Source organism: Nomascus leucogenys, chromosome 16 (genome assembly GCF_006542625.1).
Source record: "Nomascus leucogenys isolate Asia chromosome 16, Asia_NLE_v1, whole genome shotgun sequence".
NCBI classification, from domain to species: domain Eukaryota; kingdom Metazoa; phylum Chordata; class Mammalia; order Primates; family Hylobatidae; genus Nomascus; species Nomascus leucogenys.
The window spans coordinates 34509527-34525000 of record NC_044396.1 but is presented as its reverse complement, the minus strand read 5'-3'; the positions used below and the strand labels follow the sequence as shown (position 1 = coordinate 34525000).

The window sequence follows — 15474 nt, the reverse complement described above, 5'->3', positions numbered from 1 at the left end:
AAGGTGGTTTCACAAGAAATCTATCAGTAACCTTTATGATCTGTGTAAAATAAAGAATATGAAATGCTTTAAGAGGTCAGTCAGCTTTAGTCAATCAACTTTAGTCTGTTGATTGACCTTAGCAAAAATTTCTTCCACCAATCCCCAAATTTTCTTGGTTATATTTTATATAATCAATATTTGTAGCATTGTTTTCCCATGTTGGATTTTCAGTTCAAAATACTTTTTCATTTTCTTAGAGACTTTTTTACTGACCTATGAGGGAAGTTGTTTAATTTCCAAATATCTTTCTGTTACTGATTTTTAGTTTTATTCTATTTCAGTCTGTGAATATGCTTCATATATATATTTTTTAAGATTTGTTTTATGGCCCACAGTGTGGTTTATTTTGGTCCATTTGGATGTGCACAGAGAAGAATGTGAATTCTGGCATTGTTGAATGACGTGTTTTAAAATGTCAATTAGGTCAAGTTTTTAATAATGCTGTTCAGGTATTCTATATACATATTCATTTCCTGTCTACTTGTTGTATCAATTAGAAAAGTGATAAATCTCCCAACTATAATTATGAATTTGTCTTTACATTTATGTGACTATTTGCTTTTTGCTATTTTAGTCCTCTAGCACCTGTTTAAACATTTCTCCTAATGCTAAAATCTCTCCATCAGAGCTAGTGTGGTTTCCATTTTCCTGACTGGAACCCATCCAATATATATGTCAAAATCCCATATATGTCAACATCCCATGTTTGTAGTAGGGTAATCTTATTGTTTTTCAAGAGTATCTTGACTATTCTGGTGTTTTGGTGTTCCATATTGTCAGGGAAAAAAACCTAGCCATAGGGCTTTATAAGCAGTAAACCTGCTGCTACTTTTTAGGTACAAAAGGTAGACAACAAGACTTAGTGACTTAATGAGTTAGAGTAAGACAGATTATTATAGCAAACAACATGGCATTGATGTAGTTGTTCAGATTTCCCTACCCCAAGTCCAGTGGACTATGCAACAGGCCTAAACGGATGCTGCAAAGGCAGTAAGTTATATTTCAGCTGAGGAAAACTCAGAGCCAAGGGCCCAGTGCTTTTTGAGTAAGCAACAAAACATTGTAACAAATAGCAAACAGGCCAGTACCCTCTCCCAGGAGAGAGCAGTTGGCCTGGTCATCATGTTGTGGTTTCCTTGACCTGCTTGATTGCCTATCTGACTGGCTGTAGAAAATGCACTATTTCAGGAGATGAATAAGGCTTTTGTACATTCAACAAGAATTGCAGGGGTGCTCAGAGCCAATAGTGGACTACCTGTCTTAACACATAATTTTAGAATAATCTTGTTAAATTATACGAAGAACCCTGTTGAAATTTTTACGTGAAATTGCATTGTTAACAATAGATGATTTTGCAGAGAACTGACACCATTACATTAAGTTTCCTATGCAGGAACAAAATACATTTCTTTAACATGTTTTTATATATACAGTCATCCCTTGGTTTTCACAGGGGGTTGGTTCCAGGACCCATCTCCCCACCCCCACAACAGGGATACCAGAATTCTCAAATGCTCAAGTCCCTTACATAAAATGTCATAGTCTTTGCATATAGACCTGTGCACCCGCCTACCACATGCTTTAACTCATCCCCAAATTACTTACAGTAACTAAAACAGTGTAAATGATAAATAACTAAATTGTAGTAAATAATTGTTAGACTATATTTTTATTTGTATCATTTTTATTGTATTGTTATATATATAAATATATATTATATATTACATATATATTTATTGTTATTATTATTATACTTTAAGTTTTAGGGTACATGTGCACAATGTGCAGGTTTGTTACATATGTAACCATGTGCCATGTTGGTGTGCTGCACCCATTAACTCGTCATTTAGCATTAGGTATATCTCCTAATGCTGTCCCTCCCCCCTCCCCCCTATATATATTTATATATAATATATAAATATGACCTATGAGGGAAGTTGTTTAATTTCCAAATATCTTTCTGTTACTGATTTTTAGTTTAATTCTATTTCAGTCTGTGAATACGCTTCATAGATTTTTTTTTTTAAGATTTGTTTTATGGCCCACAGCATGGTTTATGTATATTATATAATATAATATATTATATGGATATAATATATGGATATATAATATAATATAGTATAATATAATATAATATAATATAATATAATATATAATATATATAATATAATCTATGGATTCAACCAACCTTGGAATAAAATATTCAGGGGGAAAAAATATATATATTTTTATATATAATATATATAACATAATATAAATTTATTATATATTATATAGTATAATAATATATATTATATATATTTTATATATATAATATATAAAAATCATATATATTTTTCCCCCTGAATATTTTATTCCAAGGTTGGTTGAATCCACAGATGTGGAACCTGCGAATATAGAGGGCCAACAACAGTAGGCAGGTAGGTAGGTGAGTAGATAGGTAGGTAGATAGATAGATAAAGCTTCTCATAACATGTTTTATATACATAGTAAAGCTTTATAATTTACTACATACAGGTGTTGTATCACTTTTGCTAAAGTTATCTAAGAGGCCATGACATTAAAGAAACAAGAGCAACTTTGGGAGGCTGAGGCAGGAGGATCACTTGAGCCCAGGAATTAAGAGACCAGCCTGTGCAATATAGTGAAACCATGTCTTTACAAAAAAATTTTTAAAAATTAGTCGGGCATGTCGGCAGGTGCCTCTAGTCCCAGCTACTCAGGAGGCTGAGGTGAGGGAGGATAAGGCAGAAGTATCACTTGAGCCCAGGAGTTTGAGCTATGATCATACCACTGCACTTCAGCCTTGGCAAAAGAGAGAGACCCTATCTCTTAAAAAAAAAAGTTATCTCTAAGAATGTTAGATTTTTTTGTGGCTATTGTAAATAGTATCTTTCTATTGTTTTAATTAAATTATTTTAACTGTTTCTTGCTAATGATAGAAATCCTATTACTAATGAATGAAATCCTTTTTGTGTATTGATCTTACTGATCTTTTAATTCTATTTGTAGAATAGAATTAGGTTTTCTGCCTAAACAATTATCATTTTTCAATAATTACAGTTCTGTTTCTTTTCAGTTACATATATTTCTTGTCTTACCAAACTGACTATGAATAAGAAAGAAGGAGTGAGGAAAGGATTATGCTTCTTAGTACTCCTAAAACATTATCATAAGAAAATTTCAACGATCCTATGCAATAAATATTTTTCCTTTTTTTAAAAACAGATAATGAAAAGACAGGTTCAGGGATGTGAAATAATTTATTTAAAGACACATAAAAGAATCAAGACTCAAAATACTCCCCCTCTGATTTCAAAGGCTGATCTTTGCACTATACCATGCTGCTTCCAGATTTGAAGGAAAAAATTAAACATGTAGAGTACTTTTTCTTAGAATAGCTTAAAAAAGGAATTTCATGATAATCATTAAAAATATAGTTGCTCTTGTTTCTTTAATGTAAAACAATATTTATGACATTTTTCTACTTTTAGGTACAAAAAAGAAAAAAGAAAGCAGAAGAGCCACTGAAAGCAGAATACCTGTTTCAAAGAGTCAACCGGTAACTCCTGAAAAACATCGAGCTAGAAAAAGACAGGTATTTGTTTTTTTTAATATTTGAATAACACTTATGGACATTAAAGTTATAACTTGAATAATTGTGATTATTTCTGTTCAACCTCCCAAAAATCTTGAGTGTAAAATATTTACCCTTTGCTGGCCGGGCATGGTGGCTCACGCTTGTAATCCCAGCACTTTGGGAGGCCAAGGCGGGCGGATCACGAGGTCAGGAGATCGAGACCACGGTGAAACCCCGTCTCTACTAAAAATACAAAAAATTAGCCAGGCGTGGTGGTGGGCGCCTGTAGTCCCAGCTACTCAGAGAGGCTGAGGCAGGAGAGTGGCGTGAACCCGGGAGGCAGAGCTTGCAGTGAGCCGAGACTGCGCCACTGCACTCCAGCCTGGGCGACAGAGCACGACTCCGTCTCAAAAAAAAAAAAAAATTTACCCTTTGCCATCTTTTATTTTGCCGTCTTAGATTAGGTGACTAATCAGCCTATTCAAAATGAAATACTTCACCCACATTTAAAAAGTCTTAAGTTGGGTGTTGGTACTAACATCTATTTGAAATTATTGTGATACTATCATAAAATCTGTTTTTTAGATGTAAGGTGGGACTTAACTCCACATTATAAGCTTTGATGTTTAAATTTTCCTAACAGGGATCCAGTTTAAATAAGATTTTTCCTTACTTAAAAACAAAGAAAAGATACCGTTTGATCACAAAATTTTATTAAGGTGGGTCAATTTAGGGCTTGATTCATTTGCTTCCCCTTTCAGTGACTATAGTCTTGTGCCATCTGCCCAGTGTCCAAAACCATTATTTTATGTATTTTTTGATTGTCTAGTTGTTCACAGCAGATGGATAAACCTGGTCTTTGTTTTTGTGGTGTGTGTGTGTGTGTGTGTGTGTGTGTGTGTGTTTTCCCCTTTTTTTGTAGAGATGGTGTCTCACAATGTTGCCCAGGCTGGTCTTGAATTCCTTGGCTCAAGTGATCCTCCTGCCTTGGGCTCCAAAAGCACTGGGACTGTAGGCATGAGCTATTGCACCCAGTCAGGCCCTTGTTTTCTTCTGTGGCTGGAACCGTTTTCTTACTCGAAAGTGCTTTTTTTTTGACAAGCTAATTGCAAATAGTTCATACTGAGGTTGTTGCAGATAGTGTCAAGTTGCACGCTGCTTGGAATATCTTCTGTGACTCAAGTTTATGTTACCCTTCATTTCTCCCCGAGTGAACATAGCAAGCAACTTCTACTTTTGATTTGCTTCCTACACATATGACTTGCCTTTGTGATTCCCTTTTTTAGCCTTGCCATCTCTGGCCTTTAGTAGGTTGAGGGGAGCTCCTGCTGTTGCTGACCAGAGATTTAGGGGGTGTACCTCAGAGTATTTTCATTAGAAAAGCACATGCCACACGCTTTCTGAGATCTGTAGACAGAGTTGCTTTTTCATAACCTAAGTTGCACTGATTATTTATACCCTTTCTACCTACATTATGGTTCAGGTTGTAAATGTCTCTTACTTTTTTCAGAGTTTGGTGTTTTATTTCTTGTTGCTTTTGGGTGAATTCCCAAAGGAGAAGAGGGAAATGCTAATCTTATGCTACCATATGCGACCACAGTCATGCATACGTTTTGTCCTGGATGTTTTTTGCAGTTTGAATATGATGTACATGTATATAGTTTGTTTATTTATCCTGCTTGGTATTTTCTGAGCTTCCTGAATCTGTAGTTTGGTGTCTGTCTTTAGTTTTGGAAAATGCTCAGCCATTATTACTTCAAATCTTTCTTTTGTTCCTTTCCTTCTTCTTCTGGTGTTCCCATTATGATTCCAAATGTTACACCTTTTAAGATTGTCCCACTGTTCTTAGTTATTCCTTTATCTTTTTTCTTTCTTTTTTCTGTTTACTTTTCAGTTTGAGAACTTTATTAATATACCTTCAAATGTACTGATTCTTTCTTCAGCTGTGTTTAATCTACTTGTGAGACCATCAGAGGCATTGTTCATTTCTGTTACCGTGTTGTTGATTTCTGGCACTTCCCTTTGGTTCTTTCTTAGAGTTTTCATCTCTCCATTTACATTTACCCATCTGTTCTTGCATGTTGTCCACTTTTTCCATTAAATCCTTTGACATATTGATCATAATCATTTTAAATTCCAAGTCTGACAATTTCAAAATCTGTGCCATATCTGAGTGTGGTCCTGGTGCTTGCTTTGTCTCTTCAGACTGTGTTTTTTGCTTTTTAGCATGTTTATAATATTTTGCTGATAGCTAGACATATCAGGTAAAAGGAAATGAGATAAATGATCCTTTAATGTGAGGTCTTAATGTTTATCTGGCTAGGAGTTATCGTTTGCTGTAGCTGTAGGTGTCAAAGGCTAAAATTTCCTTTAGTGTCCTGTTTTTGTCTCTTGTTGTCTCTGGGTTTCCCTAGAGACTGCTTTTTAATAAGAATCTGAGGGACCTCTTTCAACTATAATGCCCAGGATCCTGACTAATGTGGTGGTAAGGTAAGGGGAGGTGAAGCGTTCTGGAGTCCTGTGCATAGGTCTCCTTCTTTTAGTAAGCCTGTGTCCTAGGCTGTGACCTTCATAAGTGCTTCTCAGCCCACCACCCCTTGGGTGAGACATGAAGGCTAGAGAGAGGTGGAGTTGAGTATTTCCACAGGTAAATTAGGTCCTTGTAAAACCTCAGTTGGTTAGGTTCTGGCAAAATTAGTTTCTCTTGAGGAAAGGATTTTGTTAAGGAGACCAGAATGCTTTCCTCATTTATTTTGAAATGGGGAGTATTTCAAAATGGCTACTTTTTCCCTCCACCTGTCAGAAGCAGGAAGGAATTTTTGTGTGATCTTTACCCTGAGACCTGGGGATGGCTCCTGGAGATAAAACTCACAAAAGTTTGTGAGTCCCTCTGAAACTGGGGCCCTTGGAGTTTTTAACTCTCAAGCCTATCCACACTGAGCCTCCATCAGTTCCTCAGTCACAGTTGATTGCTCCTACCAGTATTGGCTCCAGCTGTGAGCTTCTGCTCCTGGCCTTTCTGTCCCCAGTAATTCTTGTGATTCTCTTAATCTGCCTCTCTCTTTCTTTAGTTTTCAGGGCAGCAGTTTGCCCTGTGACATTTGTTCTTTGATGTATCTAAGAAGAGTTACTGATTTTCAGTTTGTTCAACAGCTTTTTTCTTCTGGGGACTGGAGTGATGATTTCCAAGCTCTTCACATGTTAGTCTGGAAACCAGAAGTCTCTACCTTATACATATAACTGATCTTTCCCTGTAGTTCTTCCAGCAGCCATTCCAAATGAGGTGTTATTTACAGATATATATGAAGAAAACAGTTGTTTCTCTTCTATTCATAACAAAATGTAGGATATCAACCACATAATCAGTGATAATATCTATCACCATTTCCTGTGCCAAAAAAGAATTCTGTGGATATCGCAAGGGCCTGGTTTTATTTTTTAGCTTTCCGTTCTTGGCCTTATGTTAAAATACTTGTTTTAGAAGATAAGTGACAGACTTAATTTTATTTTGTATTGAGGTTTTTAAAAAAAAAAAAAAAAAAACAGCAATAGCCCATGTCTACTTGGACAGTTTTCTTTTGCTGCATTGGTCTATTAAAGATATTTCTTCCTTCCTTATCAGAATTAAAGAGCCCTCCTTTTATAAACTTATTCCATTAAAGAAGAAAAGTAAATGCCTTTCAAACTGTTTTCCATGAACAGTATGTAATGAGAAATACTGTAGCAGTATTTTCTTTTACTATTCGTAGTATCATTTTAAGGCATTAAAAAGCATTATTTGTTCTTTAGAATGGATATACAGTTCAGATCTGAGTTATGTAATCTCTAGCCTTGGGAAAGAAAAAGATTGGTGTGTTTTAATTTGTTATGTGCTCTTTGTATCTTTTCAGGCTATTGGCATGGCTGGGGTTGTTACGATTTTATATTTGATTTTTTGAGAAAATAAAAGACAAATAATAAAACAAAGGAAATGGGTTGTATGGGTTTAATGTCCAGAAATACATCATCTTAAACTCTTCCCTTAGTTATTACTATCAGTGGAATCTGGTACAATCAGTTAAATGTATAAAATGAGGAAATGGAAAGTTTTAAGCACAGTAGTAGACTTTATGAAATTGTACTGCCCTTATGTTTTCTTTCTGATCTGACACAGGTCAGTTGTGTCACTCATTAAACTCTAGCCAAAGAAAGTAGAAGTTGGTACCAATGACTACTAGGCCACTTGAACCTCTAAACTTAAACATTACAGCTTTCCTTACTTGCCAGACAATAGCTTATTCTGTACGATGTTTTCAAAACTCTTTCAGTCACAGGTAAAATTAAGCAAAGACTGAAAACATTTAGATCAAGCAGTACAATCAAGGCATAATCAACCATGAAGTAACACTGTATCAAGGTAAAGTTACTCTTTCAATAGAAGAAAAAAATAAAATACTTAATGCTAAACACTGTTAGTTTTCGGTTAATCTACTGACAACATTACTACTTTCCTCTAGGTTAGGGGTGAGCAAAATTTTTCTATAAAGAGCAAGATTTATAATATATTTATTACTAATGTATTTTGTGTATATTTCACATACATAGTTTCTGTTACATATTTTAAATATATTTTTAAATGACTTAAATTTTAATATGGTTCTTAGCTCCAGGGCTGTAGAAAACCAGCCTTGGGCTGGGTTTTGGCAGTGGCTTGCTGACCCCTGCTATAGATGATACATTGGAAAATACTGCTTAAACATACTGCACCCAGGACCCCAAATAGGATTCAGAGAACATTGGCCACTTCTTGAAAGAAAGGGGCTTTTGTATTGTATCAAACGTCGTCTGTGTACCTTATTAAAAATACTACAGCTCAGATAAGAACAAGCAAACAATGCTGTATATGTGTATGAAATTTGTCTAAACCACAAACTACTTTTTAAAGCTGAATAATGTATATGACAAGTTTTTGAAAGAACAGAAATTCTTATCTTGGAGACCATGTAGTTGATAGGCTCTTTAAAGAGAGTTTATGTGGCCCCCAAATTTGTATATAAAATTTTAGATACCTATACTTTTCTGTGGAGTATGTCTGTAAGATTTATATGACCCCAAAGATTAATAACCCACTGTTGAAGTGCTTTTAATCAGTCACCCCACACATGAAAAATTTATTAATGCATCTCTTGGTTTTTGTCAGTTAATGACAAGCAGTGTGGTGAGGTTTTGTAGGAGTGAAGGCTGAGTCAGGCAGTAATAGATGATCATAGGAGGCTGTCAGCCTTTGTCTAGCGATTGAATAGCCATGTACTTGTAAGCAGCACAGTTGCCGATAGGTGTGCCGCAGACAAACAAGCAAAAGCACGTACAGAAGAGACCAGGTTGGTATCTTGGATTTAAGTCACAAAGCAGAGGAATAGCAAGAACATGGGATCAGGTTTAAGGTAGCTCAAACAAACTTCTCTATGGGTTTGGTTATGGTCACTGACAACTTTTTGGTACTGAGTCATACGTAAGATGGTTCTCATGTCATGTTTGTATTCTTCAGGCCACCTTGAATTCTTTCTAATATTGCATCAGACAATTGAACGGGTTTTTTTTCTTTGATTATAGTAAAGTACACATGATATAAAATTTACCATTTGCCATTTTAACTAATTTTAAATATACAGATTGGCAGCATTAAATATATTCATATTGTGCTACCATCACAACCATCTATCAATAGCACTCTTCCTCTTACAAAACAAAACTTGAAACCGTACTCATTAAACACTAACTCCATTTCCATCCCCCCAACCCCCTTGCCACCATCATTCTACTTTCTGTTTATGAGTTGGACTATTCTAGGCACCTCATATCAGAAGTAGCATAGTATTTGTCTTTTTCTGTCTAACCTAATGTCTTTAAGGTTTATGCATGTTCTAGAATGCATCGGAACTTCCTTTTTAAGGCTGAATTATATAAATATAATATATAATATAATTTTGTTTATCCATTTATCAGTTGATGGACAGTTGGGTTGCTTCCACATTTTAACTATTGGGAATAATGCTGCTATGAACATGGATGTACAAATAACCTCTTCAGGTCCCTGCTCTCGACTCTTTTAGATATGTACCCAGAAGTGGAATTGCTGGATCATATGGTAGTCTTTTTTAAAAATTTTTTGGGTAACTGTCATACCGTTTTCCATAGTGGTGCTGTAATTTTACATTCCCACCACCAGTGCACACAGGTTCCAATTTATCCATATCCTCAACAACACTTATTTTGTGTTTTTTTGATAGCAGCCATCTGAATGAGTGTGGGTTGATGAACCGGGTTTTTAAAGAAAATGTGAAGTGCTGGAGAATTTCTTGTAGTCTAGACACAGTAAATAATCATGCACATGGTCAAATTGCTCTTTCAGCATGCCAACAGAAGGAATAATTAGTTGGTTGCCTGTAGCAAATGCCAGTTATCAGTAATTTTTCTGTGTATAGTATTAAATTTGATTTTTAAAAATGTTTAGGAATTTTCTCCTGGCATAAAATTAAATGTTTTTAATTAGTTTATGTTAGTTGTGTTTTTGAAAGTCTATTTTAGACAAGATTTGAGTTTTATATGGGTGTGTAATACTTCCCCTAACATAGGCAGAACAGGGTTTTCACTGAGTTCATTAGTGACTACTAAACATTCACAAAGCCTATTTGGAGATTTGGAGGATAATAAATACAACTATTAACAATTGTAGAAGAGCATTTTAAGAGACAGTATGGGCTTAAAGTCAGACAAATTCAGTTGACATGTAGCACTGCCGCTTTCTAGCTATCTGATTTTGGGCAGCTGAGCTTACATAAAATGAGCAGTAATAATAATGACCCCTAAAAATGTTATGATAAATGTAAAATCTTTTAAAAATCTAAGAAATGTTTAGGGAAATCTTCCATCTTTAAGAAACTAAGCATTATTTTGATTTTTTAAAACTGGCATTTATAGTAGGTATTTTCTTTTTGAATAATTGTTTCTGTAAATAACTTTTAATTTTTATCAAAAGGCATGGCTTTGGGAAGAAGACAAGAATTTGAGATCTGGCGTGAGGAAATATGGAGAGGGAAACTGGTCTAAAATACTGTTGCATTATAAATTCAACAACCGGACAAGTGTCATGTTAAAAGACAGATGGAGGACCATGAAGAAACTAAAACTGATTTGCTCAGACAGCGAAGACTGATTGTGTTTGTAAAAGCTTGATGAAAGGACAGTTAAGTATTTTGATCACTGCATTTTGTTTGAAACTTGTGTCATTGATGTAATTTAAAACTTTTGTTTAAAGCATTACAGTATTTTTCTGTGACCATCAATTAATATGAGGGTTTGTGCTATAAGAGTTAAAGCATATGCTATCATTGTATTCTTTAAGAACCTTATTTTGATAAAATGTAAATTTGTTGAACCCTGCCACATTTAGTATCCCCACCCCCAAATCCTGTTCCAATGAAAAAATTAAAACCTGATACGAAAAAGAAAAAAAGTTTCAGTTAACCTATTTTGCGTCTGTAGGCTGACCTCAACCCTGTAACGTAACCCATTAAAATGAATTTTCTTTTGTTTTTAAGACAGTTTCTCCCTGTTGCCCAGGCTGGAGTGCAGTGGCGCAATTTCAGCTCACTGCAACCTCTGCCTCCCGGGTTCAAGCGATTCTCCTGCCTCAGCCTCCTGAGTAGCTGGGATTACAGGCACACACCACCACGCCCAGCTAATTTTTGTATTTTTAGTAGAGGCGGAGTTTCACCGTGCTGGTCAGGATGGTCTCGAACTCCTGACTTCATGATCCACCCACCTCGGCCTCCCAAAGTGCTGAGATTACAGACGTGAGCCACTGCGTCCTGCCTAAAATGAATTTTCTAGGTGATTGAATAACAGTAGTCCTTTGATAAGGAGATAATGACTTGATTTATGGCCTTAATATACTACTTAATTACTTAAGATGTTTATTAATAGAATGATAAATGTACAGAGTAGCCTATAAGCATGACATACTTTTGCTTTCAGTAGTTTCATGTAAAGAAAAAAACTTGAAAATAGTAATACCTGAGGACCTATGGGAATAATAGACACTGGAGAGGTAGGGTGGGGAGCGGGAGCAAGAGCTGAAAAACTACCTACTGGGGACTCTGCTCACTACCTGGGTGACAGGATCATCCATACCCCAAACCTCAACATCACACAGTGTACCCAGCTAACAAACCTGCCCATGTGTTCCCTGAGTCTAAAATAAAAATCGAAATAATTTTTTTAAAAAAGAAAAAGACAATAGTATTACCCATGGGACAAAATTTGTACTATTAGGAAGAATAATTTTGTGTCTCATTTAGAAACAGTTTGACTTTTGTTCCAGTGTTTAAACTTTGACAAAAATGGTTTTGAATAGATCTTTATAACCTGATGCCATAAATACAAGATTCTCTGATACCTTCATTTAATATATCAATATTGGGCCTAAAACAGTATTCTGTAAAGCTTAAATTGGTATTAACTATGATCATCTTGATGTCTATGATAGATAATAAACAAGGTCATACATACCTTACTAAACAATTTTGGTTTTTCACCAACATTGTATTCTTTAAAAGATTTAGACTAACAGCATTATTTAGCATTTCGAGTCATGTGCTTTATTTAGCAAGTGAGTAAAAATATTGGAATATTGAAGTATTTGCATAAAAAATCAAATGGTGGTGTTTTGTAATCTCTATTGTATTTCCTATTAAGGTTTCATATATTACTTTCCCATTGTTCCTGAATTTGTTATCCTACATATAAACAGAAACATGAATGAGTACCATATGCTTCCTGACTCCTTTATCTTGTTACACCACAAGATACTGCACTATTTATTGGAGATATTTTGATGATTAGTGCCAAGGCTGGCATCATGAGTCAAAATAGACTTGTTAAGTCAACCTCATTCCAAACACCTACTATAAATCATCAAATCTAAGTTGCCATTAATTGTAAGATGCCCTGTTATTTCACGCACAACTAGAAAAGAAAAATCAGTATCAATTATAGTATGGTGCTTTCTTATTTTGAATTTTACTTATTAGAAGAGCTATTTTAGATTTATTTAAACATAAGATTTTTATCACATAACTTGTGGATACAAAAAAAGAGAAATTATAAGCAAAATAAGTTGGGTAATATATTCCTAAAACCTCATCTTCTCTAGTCTGAGTATTTTTTTGAATCTTTTGTTTGTTTTGTTTTGTTTTTTTTGAGACAGGGTCTCACTTCATTGCCCAGCCTGGAGTGCAGTGGCACAATCACAGCTCACTGCAGCCTCTACTTCCTGGGCTCAGGTGATTCTCCTACCTCGGCCTCACAAGTAGCTGGGACTACAGGCATGTGCTGCCATGCTTGGCTAATTTTTGTGTTTTGTTGTAGAAATAGGGCTTCTCCATGTTGCCCAGGTTGGTCACAAACTCCTGGGCTCAAGAGATCCGTCCACCTCAACCTCCCAAGGTGCTGGGATCACAGGCATGAGCCACCGAGCCCTGGCCCCTGAATTCTTTTTAGTCAGAATTTTTGTTGAGATAATGTAAATTCACATGCCATTGTAAGACATAATATAGAGATCTCTTGTACACTTGGCCCTGTTTCCCCAAATACTAATATTTTGTAAAGCTATAGTGTATCACCACCAGGATATTGATATTGATACAATCCATTCAACTTATTTCCCCAGTTTAGTATTCTGTGTATTTAGATCTAAACAGTATTATCACTTGTGTTCATACATCCACCACCATGAGGATCCTTCACATTTCTCTTTTGTAAGCACACATACCTCTCTTTCCCCAAATCCTGACAGCCACTAACATATCCTCTATTTATAAAAGTTAATTATTTTAAAATCTTATATAGTGACATCACCAAAAATAGCAAAATAGGGAGCTCCAAAGATCTGTCCCTCCACTGAAGCAACCATTGCTAGCAAAAACTTAAGATCAACTTTTTGGATCTCTACTATCTAATAAAAACAACAACCAGAGTAATGCTTAATGAAGAGGCTATTTAACTTTGGTAAAAGAGTTTTTGTGGTTTCGCTTACATACCTACCATGCCCCGTCTCCCAGCCAGGCAACAGCTGAGAGGACAGTGGCCTGTGCTCTTGGTGCATCTTGGTGCCAGAACGGGCAATACAGATCTTGCTCTCACAGAAATGTGGGTGTGCTTTGACCTGCCTGGCAGTTCCTGAAGGTTCAGCTCAGAGGTTTGCCTTTGTTTTGCCCCCTCCACACTAGAACAGCCTCACAGTGCTTATCAGAAGCATTACCTGCAGCCATCTGGGGCTGGGGATGGCAAATGGGGCAAGCAGCAAACAGACCAAAAAGCTTGGGACGGAAATAACTGGGAGGACGATACGTGGGAGAGAGAAGGCTCAGAAGGGCCCTTGTCTTGTACTGTACTGGAAGGCCACATGCATGCCTAACACTGGACACATTTTTGGAAAAGACCTGAGAGGACTCTAGGCCTGCACCTCTGACTGATCTTTAGGCTCCACAGAAGCAGGAGGTGGAAGCTAAAGCAGAATTTAGGTGCCTGGCTAAGCGCTGAAGGAATGCCCAAGTCAGAACCAATCTACAAATCCTGGGAAAATTATTTGTAACTTTTTATTTTATTTTTTTAAAATAGAGACATGGTCTTGCTTTGTTGCCTGGGCTTGTGTTTAACTCCTGGCCTCAAGAAATCCTCCTGCCTCAACCTTTCAAAGTGGAACAGTATCTTTTGTTCTTTTGGACTCATGACAGTTAAGGAAATTAAGTGAAATGCTGTATGTATTCTTTGCCATCTTTCAATCAGCATATTTATACAATTCAAATTGTAGCTATAGCTTATTTTTTTTTTTTAATTTTTTTTTTTTTTGAGACGGAGTCTCGCTCTGTCGCCCAGGCTGGAGTGCAGTGGCGCAATCTCAGCTCACTGCAAGCTCCGCCTCCCGGGTTCACGCCATTCTCCTGCCTCAGCCTCTCCGAGTAGCTGGGACTACAGGCGCCCGCCACCACGCCCGGCTAATTTTTTTTTGTATTTTTAGTAGAGACGGGGTTTCACCGTGGTCTCACCGTGGTCTCAATCTCCTGACCTCATGATCCGCCCGCCTTGGCCTCCCAAAGTGCTGGGATTACAAGCGTGAGCCACCGCGCCCGGCCGCTTATTTTTATTTCTACACTAATACACTACATGATTCTATTAATAATTTACGCTGTTGATGAGCGTTTGAAGTGTAAAAATAATTGAAGACCAAACATGAGAAATACAGACTTTTTATTCAGAGCTTGCAGTAGCAAAGGAATCAGCCACGATCTCTTGTGTTTGGCAGACTCAGAGGCAGATAGGTTTATAGTGGGGGGAAAGGGCAAGGTTCAGGAATGCTCTGCTTGGAGGGTGTTGGCATGAGCAAGCTGGAGGCTGAGCAGCTCGCCGCAGGTGTCTTACAGGATTGTTTTGGGGAACCTACTTGGCTTTCTCTGATTGGTCCCAAGTTGGAAGAGGGAGCAAAATGTTGGGATGATGGCAGTAACTGAGTAAGTCTTGACCATGCTGAATGGACCGCTGGGGAGATTGTGGTTTGGCTTCCACGACTGGTTGCTGCAGAGGGTCTGGGTGAGAGTTCTATTGTCACAGAAGCTCCACCATCATCTGTGTATATGCCTAGTCTCAGAGTTGTTTCCAGTTTCTGGCTGCTAGGCTTTTACATTTCACAATGAAGTGTGATTTTAGAAATAATATGAACTCTTGCCTGCCAGAACAAAGGCCAATGAATTTTAAAGGAAGGAAACACAATCTAGAACTCGACAGCAAGGGTCAACCATGAAAAGTTAGGTATG

At 36.6% G+C, this 15474-nt stretch overlaps 1 protein-coding gene across 2 annotated transcripts in view; it reads left to right on the top strand.

Moving 5' to 3' along the window:
- TERF1 (telomeric repeat binding factor 1) overlaps nt 1-12181 on the top strand; it is a 40124-nt gene extending 27943 nt beyond the window's left edge. For both annotated transcript variants that reach the window (XM_030795112.1, XM_030795113.1), the window contains 2 exons: nt 3537-3640; nt 10641-12181. In XM_030795112.1, the coding sequence (XP_030650972.1) occupies nt 3537-3640; nt 10641-10817 (281 nt within the window). In that variant the 3' untranslated portion in view covers nt 10818-12181. The remainder of the gene's footprint in view (nt 1-3536; nt 3641-10640) is intronic.
- Nucleotides 12182-15474: the final 3293 nt, after the last annotated feature.